At 46.1% G+C, this 17,725-nt stretch overlaps 1 protein-coding gene across 1 annotated transcript in view; it reads left to right on the top strand.

The window, feature by feature from the left end:
* The window catches only part of plxna2 (plexin A2), a 166,215-nt gene that overhangs the window by 104,489 nt on the left and 44,001 nt on the right, over window positions 1–17,725 (top strand). The window contains exons 8-14 of the mRNA XM_070967634.1: window positions 396–492; window positions 2,892–3,006; window positions 3,980–4,180; window positions 4,893–4,989; window positions 5,253–5,452; window positions 11,919–12,070; window positions 15,914–16,031. Coding sequence (XP_070823735.1) covers window positions 396–492; window positions 2,892–3,006; window positions 3,980–4,180; window positions 4,893–4,989; window positions 5,253–5,452; window positions 11,919–12,070; window positions 15,914–16,031 — 980 coding nt within the window. The remainder of the gene's footprint in view (window positions 1–395; window positions 493–2,891; window positions 3,007–3,979; window positions 4,181–4,892; window positions 4,990–5,252; window positions 5,453–11,918; window positions 12,071–15,913; window positions 16,032–17,725) is intronic.

The raw sequence follows: 17,725 nt of genomic DNA, 5'->3' as shown, positions 1-17,725 counted from the left end.
TTATGGAGTCTGTATTCTCGTGGGGAGAGATAAGAGGCTGTTTTCACAGAGAACAGAAGCACAGCCAGAACTGTGTTCGGCAAGATGCAGGAAAACAAAATTTGATCAGATTAAATGGCTTTGTATGCGATTGAAATCTGCTAATTTTATGCACAAATATACTCACAAGAAATTTCTCTTTTAATTTGGCTGGCGTGTATGTACACTGCAAGAATGCTACCTCACTGGATATCATGTTCACTTGAATGCCCACATCCCCAGCTCATAACAAATAAGTAATTAGCATAAGATTTAATGATGCCTGCGCTTCACAACCAGGCAAAGTCTTGCAAAAATAAAGCGTGATAATGCCTGAACGCACACTAAACGATCACCTCCTGTCTCCTCTCTTTCAGACTGGTCAGGCGTTGAGCTGAGGCTCAATTCTAAGGAAACTGGTCAGATGCTTATCAGCACAGAGGTCAAGTTTTACAACTGCAGCGTCCACCAGCTGTGAGTATCTCTCTCTGAAGCCATTCACTCTCTTCTCCTTTACTAAATACAATGCCCCAGACCTGCTGGCCAAAACCAAAACCAATCAATGCTTTGGGAATTAGTTACAATTTGTCCTCCACCTTAGCCGGCCTCAGTCCCCTAAAAATATCCCCTGTAAAGACTAATGTAATCTGATCACTGGCTGCTCCCTGAGCCCTGCAACAGGAAGTTTCTGTGCTGTTTTGCTAATGAAGCCTTCCTCTCAGACACGCTGCGGTACAAAACACACAGCTTTCTGCCTAACAGGTCTTCAGTGGGGATTTCATGCCCGTTTTCATGCCACGTCTGTCCCTGATTGAGTGATGTTGAATTGAATCCCCGCATTGGAGATCTCAGTGTCAGCGGTGCCTTCGCAATTGCTCGCTTCATTCCAGTGTGGCAGATTCTGTTTGTGCTAGATTCAAAGGCCTCGCTGATTTGGAAGAATCAGTCAATGGAGAGCAGGAGAGTAAGGATATCACAGCAGTGATGCTAGCAGGGTGCAGGAATCGTAGCATGTCATATTATCCTTTCGCTATTCCCTCGGCACTAGAAACAAAATGTTGTAGCCGCTGTCTCCTTTGCCAAATGAATGCAGGCAAGTTTATTCTGCATCTCTCTCTCTCTCTCTCTCTCTCTCTCTATCTCTCTCTCTCTCTCACACACACACACACACACACACACGCACACACACACACACACACACACACACACACACACACACACACACACACACTCTGCCTTATAGCTTCATATGGCTGTCTGCTGTCTGAACACCCTGTCTGAGCAGCACAGAAAGCAATTACCGGCTCTCACATCAGCTCAGTTAATCGCCGACGACAAACATACTTGTGCACGCAGCCGCGCACGCGCACACACCCTCCGACACACAAAGAAAGATGCATACTCTTGAAAAGGGCATACGCTCTCCCTCGCATGCTCTGATGCCAGCTCGCGCTCTCCCTCTCTCTCCCTCTTCCACACATACTGCACACTCTGTTTGCCAGAAGGTGAATCAGCCCTATTCTTCTGAATTAGTGTGCTTGCCAGAGATCCCTCCCATGCTTTTGCACTGATGAATATTTCACAATAAGAAAGTATGCATAACTCAACCTTATTTCAGAGGGAGAGGGAGAGAGAGGGAGAGCCAAGTGCGAGTACAATACACTCTCCGAACAACTGGTCATGAATACACAGTGTAGTAAACGCCGTCATGATCAATTAAAAGTGTAGGCTGTCTTTGCCATGGCAACATAAGGAAAGTAACATGCCTTTTAGCCTCAGGCTGCCGCTTCTTCTTCCTGTTTGCCCGTCCATCCTCGCGTTGGCTCATCTCTCGTATCTTCAGCAGTGAAGGATCAGACACATTACAGGAATACTACAGGCAGCAGTGTGTCTCTATCATCCTCTCGCTGTTCTGCAGCTGCACAGTGTGATCATCAAGGTGACACTATTCCATAGAGTATATAGGCTGCAATATAGCATAGAAGTGTAAGTATTGATAGTATATGCTTTAGATAATATTATAGATCCAAGATGAAACCAATAGAAGGGCGGGACTGAGAGAAAAAGGCACAATTACTAATGTGTCTATTACTTCAGCACCAAAGACAGCGCCATGGATTTATCGATACACAGCACAGGCAGGCTGCTGATATTTCAGAGCCACGGTCGAGGCTATAGATTCCAGCTTGCACAAACCTCAGTCAGATAGAGGATCAATGAATCAGGCAGACTAGACTTTCAACTGCCCCTGCCTGCTGCTATGGGATAGAGAGGGGTGGGGGTGGGGGGGGTGGCAGGTAACAAACAGGGGTGCGTTTTGGTCATTTTGCTAACAAGAGGGATGGCATGACCCTCGAATCGCCTACTGCACATAGTGACACACATGCACGCACACTTGCATGTTGTGCATGTAAAAGTGCTCACCCGCAAACACACACCTAACAGCTGGTAATTACAGTGACACTCCAACAATGCAGGGCTAATGGTAATTGCAGGATCAAGCTGCGCCAATGTCTTATTTGTCCTCGTTACTCAACGTTCCTCCACTCTCTCGCTCTCTGTCTCTCTATTTCCATTTGATTCTGGTTATGAGGGATAATATGCAGCCTGGCGTTCACACATGACACGCAGTATTAATGTATGGCGGTGGAAAATATATGCAGGGAGAACTTGGCCCGGCAGCTATTGGGTACTGTGCCAACCACAAGGGCACAACAACAGCAGGTGCCCACTCGGGATCTGAACTCATTTCCTCTGTGGCACTTTCCCCACTTTGGCAAACTCGCCGTCTCTCCTTGACTGTGCTGCTTTTTCCTGACTCTCTCCCTGTGTGTGTGTGTGCGTCTTGTCTCTGTGTGTGCGCGTCCATGCAGGTGTCTGTCATGTGTGAACAGTGCCTTCCGCTGCCACTGGTGCAAGTACCGCAACTTGTGTACCCATGACCCCTCCAGCTGTTCCTTCCAGGAGGGACGAGTCAACGCCTCCGAGGTTGGTGGAACACACACACGCTCATATATAAGCAAGCTTCCTCGCACAACTTGCTCTTTCTTTCCTATCTTTTCCTCTTCCTCCCTCTCTGTCTTTTCTTCCTCTCTCCTGCACATTCCCCCTCTCCGTTTCCTCCTGCCTGCATCCTGCTCTGTGTTCCAGCTCTGTGTCAGCCTCGGGGCATGTCTTCAGAAAGACAGCCATCTAAGCTCTTCTATTTCCGAATTGGCGTTTCCCACTCAGAGCTCTTGTTCTCTGCAGTAGCAATTAACACTCTATTATCTCTGGAGTTATTGAGCTCAGTGTGTCTTAACAATGACACAGGATCACTCTGACCCAGTCAGTCATGTGCAGTAGATACAAACTGCCTGCGTGCGTGTTGTATTCCACGTCTCTCTGGCTGTGCACGCAGACTGTATTTGGGTAGATTTGTTACTTATGTTAACAGCACATTTGGATGTTCAGTTAGAGCGCATATGGATCTGCTTGCAGCACCACAGCGGGCATTGCTCCTGCCTTTCGCACGTTTGGAAGTCACACAAACAAATATGATGAATAAAGAGCAGCATCTCTCTATTGTATGCACCAACAGCAGCTGTTCCCACAAAATTCCAAAGATAGATTTATGGATATGGAAGCTCTGAGGACACCAAGACCAAAGTTTCCGTGTGTGATACTGCTGTGATCGTTTTCTTTGGTGCAAATGGTGCTTTCACATTACCTTACTAACTGAATTGGCCTCAAAATTGCTCATCGCCCATTGAGCAGTTTCACAATTCCACTCTTGATAATGAGTTGTACAACGCTCAGGCGCCAGCTCAAAGCTTTCCAAGGTCGTAGGAGTCACTTTCAGATTCTAACTTAAGATGAATTTCCATTTCAGCTGCCCTCATTGCACCTCATGCTTCTCTTGCGGAGCTGTGGTTTTGTTGGCACTGATTGCTGCTCCCTGCCCTCTGCTTGTTTTCTTCAGGACTGTCCCCAGCTGGTGCGCTCCGAGGAGATTCTGATCCCAGCAGGTGAGGTGAAGCCTATCACCCTGAAGGCCAGGAACCTGCCCCAGCCCCAGTCTGGCCAGCGAGGCTACGAGTGCGTCCTCCACATCCAGGGGGTCAGCCACCGAGTGACAGCCCTCCGCTTCAACAGCTCCAGCGTGCAGTGCCAGAACAGCTCGGTAGGTTGGGTGACGCTTGCCCAGATTGTGCCGGATTAGGTTTAATTGGTGATGCGTGATTTGTTTTGTGCGTGTGCATATACAGTAGGTTAAATTACTGTATGTCATACCACATTGCCACAGCGTGTGCCTCTGTGTTTGTGTACATATGTGTGTCATTTAGTCAGTGGAGACACAGTAGATGCAGCAGAGGTAATTACAGTGGAGAAGACTGCAGCATGGTTCTGCCCTCCAGTCAAGCACGCACTGACTTCTGCAGTATATTCCCAGAGGAACCACAGACATACACATATTACTCTCTCCTCTCTCTCTCTCTCTCTCTCTCTCACACACACACACACACACACACACACACACACACACACACACACACACACACAAATGCACACACTCACACAGTGAAAGTCAGGTTGGAATTAAGGGCATAGGAGGCAGTTAAGGACAGCATCTCTAAAGGCCAGAAGGGAAGTTCAAGCTTCTGCTCAGCTGCACCATTTCTTGTGGCCTCTCACTTTGTCAGCCCTCTGATGGTGAGATGATGTAACTTTGGGGTAACCTTGGAAGGATGTAGTGCTGTATCTACAAGGAATCATGGGAATTCAAATTCCCAAACCTCCCATTGAAATCCTCCTCTCTGTTTGTCTCTCTTCCACCTTCGCCCCCATCTCTCTATATCATCCCCCCCTCTTCCCCCCCCATTCCGGGCCTCCAGTATCTGTACGAGGGAATGAAAATCAGCGAGCTGCCTGTTGATTTCTCAGTGGTGTGGAACGGCAACTTCATTATTGATAACCCGGAGAATATCCAAGGTGAGAGATGCTGCTGTCAACATGTGCTGGATGGACGTATCTGACACTCTCCATCATTTTCTCTCTCAGCGTTCAAATGTTGTCTTTCCCAGAGTTGATGATAGATATAGCATGTGCCGTGTTTTATCTTAAAATATTGGGATAAAAAATAGTCTGTTGGGATATTTCACTCACACCAAACCTGCTGTCTGTTTTCCTTAAATAAAACGCTCCAAATACTTTCTCAGTTGTTGTGTATCCCCACTGCTTCCTGCATCCCACAGTGCACCTGTACAAGTGCGCAGCCCAGCGAGACAGCTGCGGCATGTGTCTGAAGGCAGAGAGGAAGTTCCAGTGTGGCTGGTGCAGTGGAGAGGGAAGGTGTACCCTGCGGCACCACTGCCCCCCCATCAACCCGTACACCACCCGCTGGCTGAACCTGTCCAGTAAGAACGTCAAGTGCACCAACCCACGCATCACCGAGGTCAGTACCCGCAGTCCTCCGTCCGTCCCTCCTGGCTGCCCACACACATCAAGCTCCGATCAATGTGCAATAATCAGCAACCACATTGCCACATCTCGTCCCAGTTTTTCAGAGAGGAGGCGCTCAGCTGACTCTGCAGGGCCGTGCTAAAAATTCAGCTTCTCACCTTGATGGGATTTTGTCTCTGGTGACAGCAGTGATGCTATTAAATCGTTAAAGTCCTCTCTAAAGGGTGCCATAGCCACTAAAGCGCAGTAAACCCAGGTTACATGATGCCATGCTCAATGTTTTTCAGCAGTCATATGAAAGTTGTACTGATAACAGCAGAGTTGTTAAGAGAGGAGTGGGACTCTTGACAATGAAATGTCATTGAGAGGTATTGCATGAGAAGCAGCGATGTTTTCTCTGGACCCAAGAAGAATGAGAATGAGCCTTAACAAACTCCCCCGGGTGCCGGGCCCACCTGATGCCTGCAGATTGTAAGTGTCTGGTGTGTTCCTGTCTTTTTGTATCTCTTTCTCTAATTGAGAGAGCGTTTGTGGTTTGTTTCTGCTTCAGGACAGAAACCGTATGCTCCACAGTGTTTAAGTGTATGCTATACAGTACCTGTAAAGCTGTATGCATTACACTCACAGGTGCAAATTCATGCCAGAGTTCTTCTCACCTGCAGGGTTTATCCAAGGCCAAGGGCCCTGACACACACTCTCTCTCACACATTCTCTCTCACACACACAGATATTCAGCTTTTAAAGGCCTGTCTCTTTGACATCAACCCCCTCTCAGTGCGGTATGCACAGCTGCCTGCTCATAGATTTTAATATCTTTTATCTTCTCTCAAGGTTATTTCAGCCCTTTGATAGTAACTTTGGCACCAGCAAATGTTAAAAAGAGAACCAGAAAAAAAAACACACAAACAAGAGAGTAGCTAGCTAACAGCAGGTCTTGAAGACAACCGACAACCCAGCCCAGTGGTTGGATGTCCTCCATCTTAGCAACACCAGAGTCATGACCTGGACGTGCTTAGTTGTTTTCCCATAAGTGGGCCTTTGCTTGCTCAGGCCACGTTCTCGTCCCACCTGGTGGGTTTGCTGTCACAGGGGAGTAAGGCCAGGAGGACATACGATTTAATTAGGCTCGGTAACGCACCAGTGCATTGTGGTTAACCCACCAGACCCCTCTACCTCCAGATTGATTCATCTGGCTTCTCACTCCTCCACCGCATGCTCACATCTAACTCCATCCAATTAAAAAGTGAAGTTAACGACTTGGTTAATTGATTTGCTATACTGTACGCAGATAAGGCGGGAAAAGAGAGGCGGGATGAAGGAGGCCACCCATACTTCTTTTTAATTCTGCCTCTCCATCACTCTCTCTATCTGTTTCTGTCTTCTCTCCTCCCGTTCTGTGTGAGTCTGTGTATCACTATCTCTGCCTCATCTTGGCGAATTAAATTATGCTCTTGCGTAACTCCATTATGCTTTCAGTTTGTCATTCTATGGCACATGCTCACTGCTATCCGGTGGGACATACCTCATTCCCCTCTGTGTTTTCATTAGCGTTATGATCACAGTGTGCGATTACCAAGGCCACCACTTTCCCAGACCTTCATCCGTCAGCTCTGCAACTACTCAACAAAACACCTACAGTGAGCATGTGAGGGTGCTGCTGTTGTTTCTTTTCTTTGAGAGGAGGGAAATTTTATGAGATTTTAATGAAACAGGTGCTTTGGCCCACTCGGATATTGATCAGCTGATGTATTAAAAGAGCAATGCAAAGAAAAGTACCCGTAAAGGGTGCTGTACACCATGATTACTGCATCTATCTGTTGCCCAGTGATGTATTGATCATGACTCCATCCAGAGGAGCTACAACAACATTTCAGCTATGTCAAATATCTACAGACATCATCAGGTTTATGTATCGGTTTGTCGGAAACATAGTGAGCACTTCCAGACTTGCCCATGGTCAACAAGGAGGCAAAAATCCATTATATGTTGTATATCGAAGGAAAAGACACCAATTTGTCCACCCACTGCGGCTGCGAGACCTTTGTGTTCTGAGCTAGAGATGTCGGCTTCAGCCAAAGCTCTTTCCAACAAAACACAGTGTGCGAGCCAGAGATCAATGCAACAAGTTTAATGTTGCAGAGGAGCCATCAAAAGGCATTCTGTTTAAAAAAAGAAGAGTTATCTGCACACAATTATTGCAAAATGATCAATAATTCCTGACTGACTCATGATACATTACTGAGTTGCCGGGTGAGTTTTTTCCTCAAAGTTTGGGGGATGGTTAATGCTAAAAGTGTGAATAAGAACAGGGCGAGTGTGGAGGGTTTGAGCGGGGTGAAGCGAGGCAACGGAGAGAACAAAGGACAAAGCAGAGGAACTGAACCATGAAAAGGTGGGAGGAACGAAGGGGGGGTTAGAGGAGAGGGAAATGGAGCCCCTGTGGGTTGTCTGAACTCAGGTCTGTTGACAGCTGTAGGTGGAAAAACCAACTCTGCTTTAATTTACATGATTCGCACGAGCACGTACTTCAGACGCCAGGGTTTCCTCGCCGGTGAAGTCGGCGTTTGTTTGTGCCGCGCCCTACCCCCCTTCGTCTCTCAGTGATTACAGTTTCTTTAAGAAGCAGACATCCCCTGGTGGGCTGAATTTATTAATAAATTTGGTTTTGATTGTATGCACCGAAGCCCCCATCATGAGCTGATTTGTATACATACTAGCACATTAGTAGATCTGCCTACCACGAGATAGGCCTTTTGAATAATTAATGTTTCTATTAAGTGCCATGGTGCCTCCCACCATGGGCCATTAATATTGAAGAGATGTAAGCCCCTGCTAACAGCAGAGGGAGCGACATCAAATGAAGCTGGGAGTTGGATGGGCATATGAAAGGCATCTCCTCAATAGGCTTTGGCCATGGTTTCTGTGTGAGTTTACAGTATAGCAAAGAGGCTTCCCTGCCTCCCAGTGACAGTGAATATAAACATGTAGCTGTTGCCTTGGGATAAAAAAGTGTAGGATTTGCCTCTTTCTTTCTCGCTCACCCAGTGTCTGCGAGCTTATTGTTGATGTTTTGAACACCACAGGGATGGTGGGCCTGTCAGTCAGTATCATGGTACAACCGAACTCTCCTCGCTGCTCTAACCCTGAGAGGGTTGCTGTACAGCGTGCATGCTTCCCTTCATTAAACCAGCCGATAGAAGGAAATACAAACTGTTGCACAGGGAAGTGAGTTTTTAGCAGCATGCAGTATAACGCCAACAAACCCCACACAGCTACACCTTGCTGTCCCTTAAAGTGGCCTGTTCAAGCGCATAGCACACAGATGAAAGCAGCCATCCACAAATACACCCCTCATCCCATCATTTTACCTCCTGTTTCCTCCTCTTAACACACAAAAAAACTCCTTTTCACCCCGACCTGTATCTCTCGGCTGACGACAAGGCATTTAAGACCCCATAAAGTATTTAGGGTGTAGTTTATTCGGGAACAAGTGATCAGTGGGGTTTTATCAAGCCCATTAAATGCTACTCACAATTAAATGTGACATGCTCGAATTAGTCTGAAGCAGTCCAAAGACAAAGAGATTAGCTGCAAGCTCCTAAATTGTATCCAGGGCTATTTTATTTCAAAAGCAAAATATCCGGCTGGAATGAATGGAAATACATCGTGTTGAGTCATTCTCAGAGAATCTTTTTAGAGCCTCAAGAAGATAAAATTCTCTGGTAATATATGTGTATATTAAAGGTTGTTAATAAGGAATGTGCAGTAAAAAAAAACGCTGATATTGTATTTTTTAAGGATAGATGGGGTGCTTAAACGTTATAAGCTCTGGATTGTCTTGGAGAATGCCATTCAGCTCTGTCAGCGACTAGTTACAGTGACATGCTAGGCTTGCATTGCCTGAAGGCAGCTGGGATGGTGTATCGCCCTCTGCTCTATGTATTGAGTTTAGCCTCGGCTGCATCAGCACAACTTTCCCAACCATTACTTCAGCTGAATAAGTCAACACGACGCTGACAGCCATCCCCGGGCTGTGCACTTTGACAGCCATTCCTCTCTCTCGCCGCAGTTTTTCTTTTGCTCAAACTAGCAGATTATCTTCCCGAAAGAGGCCCTTTCTTTCCTGGAACTTTCTCTCTGCTGGATTAGAATGCCTCTTTTCTCAATTTAGGCCATCTCACCCCTCTTTAGTCTTGCTGTGGTTGTTGCCAAATCCTGCAGAATGTCTAAGGAAATAGCGGCGGTAAGTGGCCAATGCTCTGATCCCCTGAGCTGGAGAAATAGATTATGCTACCAAAAGCACAAGAGCGGGAGCTGGGAGTGCCGTGTGCAAGCTGACTGGCTGTTTGTTGGGAATTACCCTCTATTGACAGACTGACAATGCCAGGCGGGCAGCAGCACTCCTAAAAGGATTACACAGGGAGCGTGGCATGGCAGCACTGGGTGGGAGCGGGGGGGAGTAAGGGCAGCAGGGTGTGCATGCATGCCCAATGAGGTTTCCACTTCCTCTTTCCTCTCAAAGTCTCGATGTGAAGACAAACAAGGAAGCCGGTGCTTAGAGGAGGAGGAGGATGTGTCACCTAGCCTGAGGGAGACGAGATGATGAAAGACAGTTAGCAAAGGAAGGAGAAGAGACGCAAAGAAGAGGATGGAGCAGTGGAATATGAAGACAAATGCCGCCTCTCTAAAAAGATTATCTACAGTACATGACTGCTTTGGGTTCCTTCTGATCTGCTGAGGTCATTAGGATCTGGTTTACAGGCAGTCACGCCACAGTCTCGTGTACAAGGAGGGTCCCTCGCAGATTTAGTTCCTTTATTTGTGCAAGAAACACAGTCGCAGAGACAAAGAGCAGCACTTCTCTCACGCCCCCCAGCCTGGAGACATCAGTGGCGTGAGTCTTTGAAGTGTTTTTTTTCTTGATCCACTCATGAATCAAGGCTCTATCTGCCAATGGGGGGCTCAGTCAAATGGGTTTCATGCGTAGATTAGACTGTCTTCCTGCACTTGGTCCTCTGTGGGAAGGCCTCCATTTCATCCTCAAGGGTAGAAGGAGGAGGTCTCCCAAGCTTTTAGCATGCCCGTCTCCGGCACAGCGCCGCTGTCCTGTCTCCATCCCTGCCTCACCTGTCATCCATCATGGCTGACAGGACCGAACGGAGCGGCATCCGCGTTCCCTCTGCTGCTCTTCCCATTTCCTCTGCTCTCCTCTGTCTTTCGTCCCTTTCTCTTTCCTCTGCTCTCTGTTTTTTCACCCTCTCTCTCTCTCAGGCCCTTACATTGCTTATGTAACCATCACTAAGTCTACTCGAATAGCTGCTGCCATTGCCTGACATGGATATATTTAGCCATTATGCCCCCCCCCCCCCCCCCTTCCTCTATACCCTGCATGCCCAAGCAGTGCTAAAAGATTCATGTATTCAGACCCCTCAGGCGGTGCAGTGACACACTTACTTTACATCCAGAGCAATTAATGTCCACTGAATCTAGATTACAATGCCGGTGTCCCACAGGGAAGCCGCAATGCCCTAGTGGGTGTCGGGGGGTTGGGAGGGGAGGGCATGCAGCACCACTCCAATGGTCGCCGTCACGTGGCACTTTGCGGCTCAGTAAGCGGGCACAACTGACTGTTGCTTCTTTCCCTTCTGCTTGCATGGCCAGTAATAGCATATTGATTGTTTACATAGCACTAGCAGCTCCACACAGCGAAGTGACAGTCATCTCCTCCCCTCCGCCCTCCTCTCCCTTAGTCTCCACAATCTCCTTTTACTTCCCTGTCCACCAAGCAGTATTGCCGACTCTCTTGGTCTTTCTTTATCTCCTTCCTCTGTTTTCTCGCCCGCCGCTGTCACTCCTTTTTCCTCCTCCTCCTCTAAAGGACTGGATGATGGCCAGGTCGGAGCCTCAACAGGGCTCTGCAGCACAGAAGGCAGTGTGCCACCCTGTGCCAAGGTCATGCTGGGCAGCCATATTGTATTTTATGAGTAGGTGGTCTGCACTAAGCATTAATATGGCCCCTTGTTAGATTTATCATCCATAGCAGCAGTAGATTCTTAGCAGGCGCCTTTCCAGAATGTTAATAATTCATCCCATTGTCTTCTTAATTGTGAACTTTCTCTGACTGGATGTACAATTTATAGGAAGAGAAGTTTGAAAGTGTGGTCTTGCAGGTGTGATTGTCATATTTAGACAGAGAGAGCTACAAAACTTTAGCTGCAGTGACTCATGGCATGTTCTGACATTCTGTCGATGCAGGCGTGGGCGTGCTCTTAATTGCTTTTATAGCCACCTGGGCCCTAAGAGCATATTTACCCTTGAGCATCTATGGAAACCTGTGTCCATTTATGATTTCGAGACAGTCGGGTCTGCAAGTGAGGAGAAACGCATGCTTTAATGTCATTTTTATTAAAAAGCACTTTAAAAGTTTCTCTCTGACTTTGTTTTTTCATGCTCTGTAGGTGACCCCAGTGGCGGGACCCCCAGAGGGAGGCACGCGGGTGACCATCCACGGTACGAACCTCGGTCTGGCCTTCTCGGACATGGTGAGCAATGTGGAAGTGGCAGGGGTGAGGTGCACCCCTGTGGAGGATGGCTACATCATCGCTGAGCAGTAAGTGGCACAAACTGGGCGAGCACTGGCGTTATAATTTTAAGACTGCTGACTGAAAACAGCACAAAATGCAATGTTTTGTTATTAATTATCTCAATTTGTCAACAACACAATTTGCCAAATGGCCTGATAGGAAGCACAATGAAGAGCTACGAAATAATAAACAGGCATTAACACTCATAATGCCGCACATCTAGACTGGGATTTTGATACATTACTGCATGTATGGGGTGGAGCAGCCAACAAACTCTGATGAATATATGTGTATTGTGACAAAAAGCTGCTTTCCCCACAATCTCTGCCTTAATGAAGACTGGAGCAGGTCCAGACAGCCTGGCCCTGACATTGCTGTTCTCCCCCTGCCGCACACTAGCCCAGTTCCCTCTCTCTGCAGCTCATCTAGTCAGCAACAATCCCACAACAGCTGTGTGTGTTTACTTGTGTTTACCTCCCTAATTGTCCCATGCTGTGCATACATCACGTTAAAGTCTGTCCCGTTCACCCTGAACTAATGAAACATTGCCCATGCTTCGCAACTTGCCCATCTCCCCCTTGGCTACGCACACAGAGACGTGTATAGAGTGAGAAACTCAGTGCCTTATGGTTGTTTAACCTCCCCAGATGATGCAGACCTCGCAAGGGGAAGTTAAAGATGTACACACACGCTGCTCAGACGCTTTGCCCTGAATATATATGAGCATATTTGGATTCGGGTTAGGTTGGGTTGCCTTTAGGTCTAGATCTTTGTTTTTGAAGGAAAACGCTCATTATGTTGCTACTACAGGTTAAATGTAACACCATAGAAAATCAATACATCATATGGAAAATATACATGAAAAAAATGTAGTTGCTGTAAGCTCCTCACACTGCCATCGGCGTCCCATATTCCTATAGAATATGTTTACAGAATATGCTCAGACGTAATCAGCCCGTGCTCCTCCTCCCACCACCCACATGGAGTCAGGTGGAGATTAGAGTAAAGTTTTAAATGTATAGACGTGAACTGAGGCACGGCTGACACACATGCAGTTATGCGCACTTGCACTCACACACACACACACAAAGGCTATCACAGTCATGGACTCTCAGAGGAGCCTTTAACCCTAATTCTTTCCTTGGCCTACTTCTGGCCTCAGAAGGAGAACAGCTCGGCACTGCACCACTGCTCTAACTCACATGCTTTAAGTCTTATGGTACAGTTACAGAACACACTGTGTGTCGCACACATGCATGAGCAGCAGTGTTGTTTTTGACGGCCTGTTTTAATTTTAGTCTTAGTCTAGTCTTTGTGTCAAGCTGTCATTTTAGTTTTTATTAGTTTAAGTAACGTTCATACTCTTTTTAGTCTAGTCAAGTTTCAGTCGGCTAAAGGTCTGAGCATTTTAGTCTTAATTTAGTCAGAATTATCCGTGACTAGTTTTAGTCGACAAAAACTGATGACATTTTAGTCTAGTTTTAGTCAATGAAAATTGTATTGTAGTCTCTTTTTAGTAATGCAATTCTATTCAACCCAGTCAATATAGTATAAGTACCTCGTAGTATAGACAAAACCAAAATTTTCACATTTCACAATTCAAACAAGGTTGTCTTATTATTATGTTATTGTCTCCTTTTAGACTCAAGAATACATCCATTCCAGACACGAAGACGCTCTGATTTCAATTTACAACATATTTATTTTACCAAGCAAAGCCGGCTGGCCGGCCATCAGTCCCGTTCTCTCTGTCAGCTGTCTGTCGTTAATGCTAACCCACCGCAGTTGCATCTTCTAAATAACGCCGCGAATGGGAACTAATGCCGTGACGTCGCCTGTGACTGCACAGTGCGACCTGATGCAGCCCCTGAAGTGAGACACAGGAAACAGAAACACGTCTCGTCTTGTTTTAGTCAACGAAAATTAGACATTTTAGTTTTTGTTTTGTAAACCACATTTAGTCTCGTTTTTATTCATCAACAATACTGCATTATATTTCATTCTAGTTATCGTCACATGACCAGCATTTACGTTGCGTCGTTTTCGTCACGTGATAAAGGTTCGTTGACGACGATATTTAGTCATAATTTTCATTGATGAGAGCAACACTAATGAACAGGATGTGATAACTAATCCTTTGTCACATATTCTCAATTGAAAACTGTGCAAAGACAATATATTTAATGTTTCTCCTGAAAGGGGCATCCTGGAAAGGCTCAGTCGTTCACAAGTCACCACTTTGTGAACACATGATTGTGTAAAGGAGATTTCTGCATAGCTGCAGCTGATTGCATTGCATTTTTATTCTAAGTTTTAGAGAGCAGCCCAACTTTTTTGGAAGCAGGGTTGTATTTTTGCTCGTTAAATCAACACGCTTCTCACTTTTGGTGGTATTTGAAAAATGTAATATACTGTATGTCTGTGGTTCCGAGCTCTTTTAATGGGCAGTTGTAATTAAAATTCACTGTGTGCCACTTGGCTGTAGGGGACAATTTGTCAGCAGCGCACTGATCTGACAGCACTTTAATCCAACTGGGGACAAGCTCGGGAATTCATTTATATGGCATGTAAAAAAAGAGACTGAGCGAAATTAAAAAACTAACCTGCGACCCCCATTGGTCGAACTTCGAGGGAGTTGGAGTCTTCATGAGGATGTTCGGAGCCTTTTGGGGTCATATTGGCTCCAGGTTCATTATATGCATGTCCTCATGTGACAGTCGCCATTTGTTTTGAGCCTTAATTCAGTCGCCAGGCTTCCTATGGCGGACTGGACTGGATGGGACAAAAAAGCAAAAAAGCATCCATATTTATGTGTCTTTTATGTTACCACTTCAGAGGAGTGTGTGAGAGCCACTCCCGCTTTGAAGAAAAAGTCAACTTTTGTGTTTTTCAGCAGTCAGAAAGTCCATTTTTCTGAGGGCTGGTGCTATTCTGTAGTGTTTTTCTCGTGGCCATCCTCATTAGTAAGGATGCAGTTTAAGAGCGACCCTCAGGTTTTGCAGAGAGCCTTCTGGCGCAGAACAAACAGCTGTATGTTCGGTTTTGAAGAGCCAAACATATTTCCATAAATGTGCGGTACAGTAGGCGTTCAGGTGGGGCAGCGAGTGAGTTTCTCTGAGGCCCTGTGAGAAGAAAACACGAGTTCTGTCAGTGAGTAAACCCTCCTGCAACCCGCCGCTCTCTTCCGCACAGTTCATCCGACGAACCTCCCGCAGTCATTTGTTGTAATTCCGATGATCAGCACTGGAAAATAATACGTCTGCTCTGCTTCATCAGCTCCGCTCCTGCCTGCCCCGGCCATCTGCCTCCCCGCAAACTCTATCCTTCTTTCCACACTGTGATTGCTTCTTGTACTTTATTACTCCCTGGCACCGCCGATCAATAGGCGTCCTCGTTTTATTATGTCATTTGATCTAGTCACCTGCAGCGCTGGGTGACACCTGATCACATGGTATGATAAAGCCGCATTGATCCCGCTGCGTGATTTACATTAGCCGTCGCACGCTGGCACCGCGCCGGCACTGTCGGGGGGCCTGGTTGTTGGTGGGAAATTTACAACTCTCAGGTTGGTGAGGGGCGGGGGTCTCATTTGAAGGCTGTCGTCGACGGGGGTCCTCGTCGATGTCTGGATGTGTCCCTTAATGAAATGAGTGAGGCTACGAAAGAAGATTGCATTTAGAGTGGGAGATCAATCGATATCAAGCAGAGAAGTGTTTTGATTACTTTCTCTCAACTTCGCTCGACTCCTGAGCTTTGAGTGGTTCTTAAGAAAGATCGAGTTCCCTCCAGTCCAGCTTTTACAGATAGCTGTGTGTTTTGGGCTTTATTATGTACAGAGCCTTTAATTGATCATTTTGTGTTTTTTCCAGGATTGTGTGCGAGATGGATCCGGCTCCTGCCGACAGCAGACCAGGTCCAGTCCAGCTGTGCGTCGGCGAGTGCAGACCAGAACTCCGGGCTCGCTCCTCACAGCTCTACTCCTTTGTGGTAATGACAGCAGCTACGCCATGTGGCTTCATATCGCATAGAGTATGATGTACATGAGCGGAGAAGAGCAGCATTAAAGTCATACAAAATATACAGTCAGTTCAATTAAAAGTGATTTGTACTTTTCTTGCAAAGTAATTGTTTACGCGCCACAGGCAAATAATGATGCGCGAGTCACCATGACGACGACAGTGTAATTAAGCATCTCTTGGATGCTTATTTGGTTGTTTGCAGAGAACGCGCTTCCATTAACAGCTTGAGGTTTTCAAAGGGTCTTCGTTAATGATCTCTGCAGCTCTCTGGTTGTAAATGCTGTTTGCCTTTATTGAGACAGAATCGTGAAGTCAGATTAACGTGGCCTCACGTGCTGCACAGATCAGTGTGTTCTTTACAGCTCGCGAGCTGAGCTGAAGGAAGAGAGGTGTTGCTCAGTGGACGGGAAAAAATGAATACACATATATATGAGTTTGTGTTTAATTGAGAGCTCTTACAGTTCCTCAAGTTTTATTAAAATTCGACATTGGTGGAAGTATTCACTAGTAAAAACGCATTAAAAACATTACTTAAGTAATCATATGAAAGTATAATCATTAAAATCTTTCTTAAGTGTTAAAATTTAAAGCACCCAAAGCAGAAAATGTCACATGACTGTTATTCTTTTCTGGTTATTTTGTATATGACAGCAACTAATGATTATTTTCATTATGGATTAATCTGCTGGTTATTTTCTCCATTATTCGAGGGCTTGGTTTGTAAAAAGTCAGAAAATAATGCAAAGTGACACCTTCACAATGCTTGTGTCTGACCATCAGTCCTAATCTCCAAATTATAACAAATAATTTGCATGAAAAATAACTCAAACTGTTGCCAAAACAATCACCAGTTACTTTTCCATCAACTGTCATTTGATTAATCAGCGAATCATTTCAGCTGTGCATTTTCATATGTTCTGTATGCAAAAGCATAATTTGTAAAATACTTAAAGCTATCAGACAATTGCAGTGAAGTAAAAAGTGCAATACTTCCCTCTGAACTGTAGTAAAGTACTTGAGTAAATGTACTTTGTTACATTCCACTGCTGAAATTCTACAAGCATTAGCTCATAAAGTGGGAAAATAAATAGCAGCTCAAATGTGATTGGGCGATGTTATGAGAGAGAGAGAGAGAGAGAGAGAGAGAGAGAGAGAGATGGAAAGAGGGACGGACGAGCAAACAATTTGCTGAAACGGAGATCGAGGTAAACATGATGTACCCACGCAGTGACGCACGCGTTTCCCCTCGCTGTCATCTGCCGCCTGCCCAGCCTGCAGCTAACAGATAATCTGCTTTTCCATTTGTGCTCTATCACACCTTCACAATTAGCACTCCTTCAACAATTAACAGCAGCCGGTAATTACTGCTGTTGACTTCGGAGTACCTGCTTTAGCGCGCATCCTGAAAGTCTCACTTCGCTGACACTTTGTGAGCTCACAGCGATGCTCTCGGCTCAGCGTTACAGCTGCTGCTCTGGCCAGAGGTGGAATTCCTCCAAGAATACTTCACAGAGCCTGGGATTGGCACTGCTTGCAATTCCCTTGTATTGCAGGCCACCTAAAACAAAAAGAACACACCATCGCAGGAGCGTTCTTCAGTTTTCCCGACAAGGCTAACCAGCTGTGTGACCTTTTTTTCCAGCCGGCGATGCCTGAGTGCCG

The sequence above is a fragment of the Chaetodon trifascialis genome, chromosome 8, assembly GCF_039877785.1.
Source record: "Chaetodon trifascialis isolate fChaTrf1 chromosome 8, fChaTrf1.hap1, whole genome shotgun sequence".
NCBI lineage: Eukaryota > Metazoa > Chordata > Actinopteri > Chaetodontiformes > Chaetodontidae > Chaetodon > Chaetodon trifascialis.
Note: the sequence above shows the minus strand (reverse complement) of the source record. Positions and strands in the feature narration are given on the sequence as shown.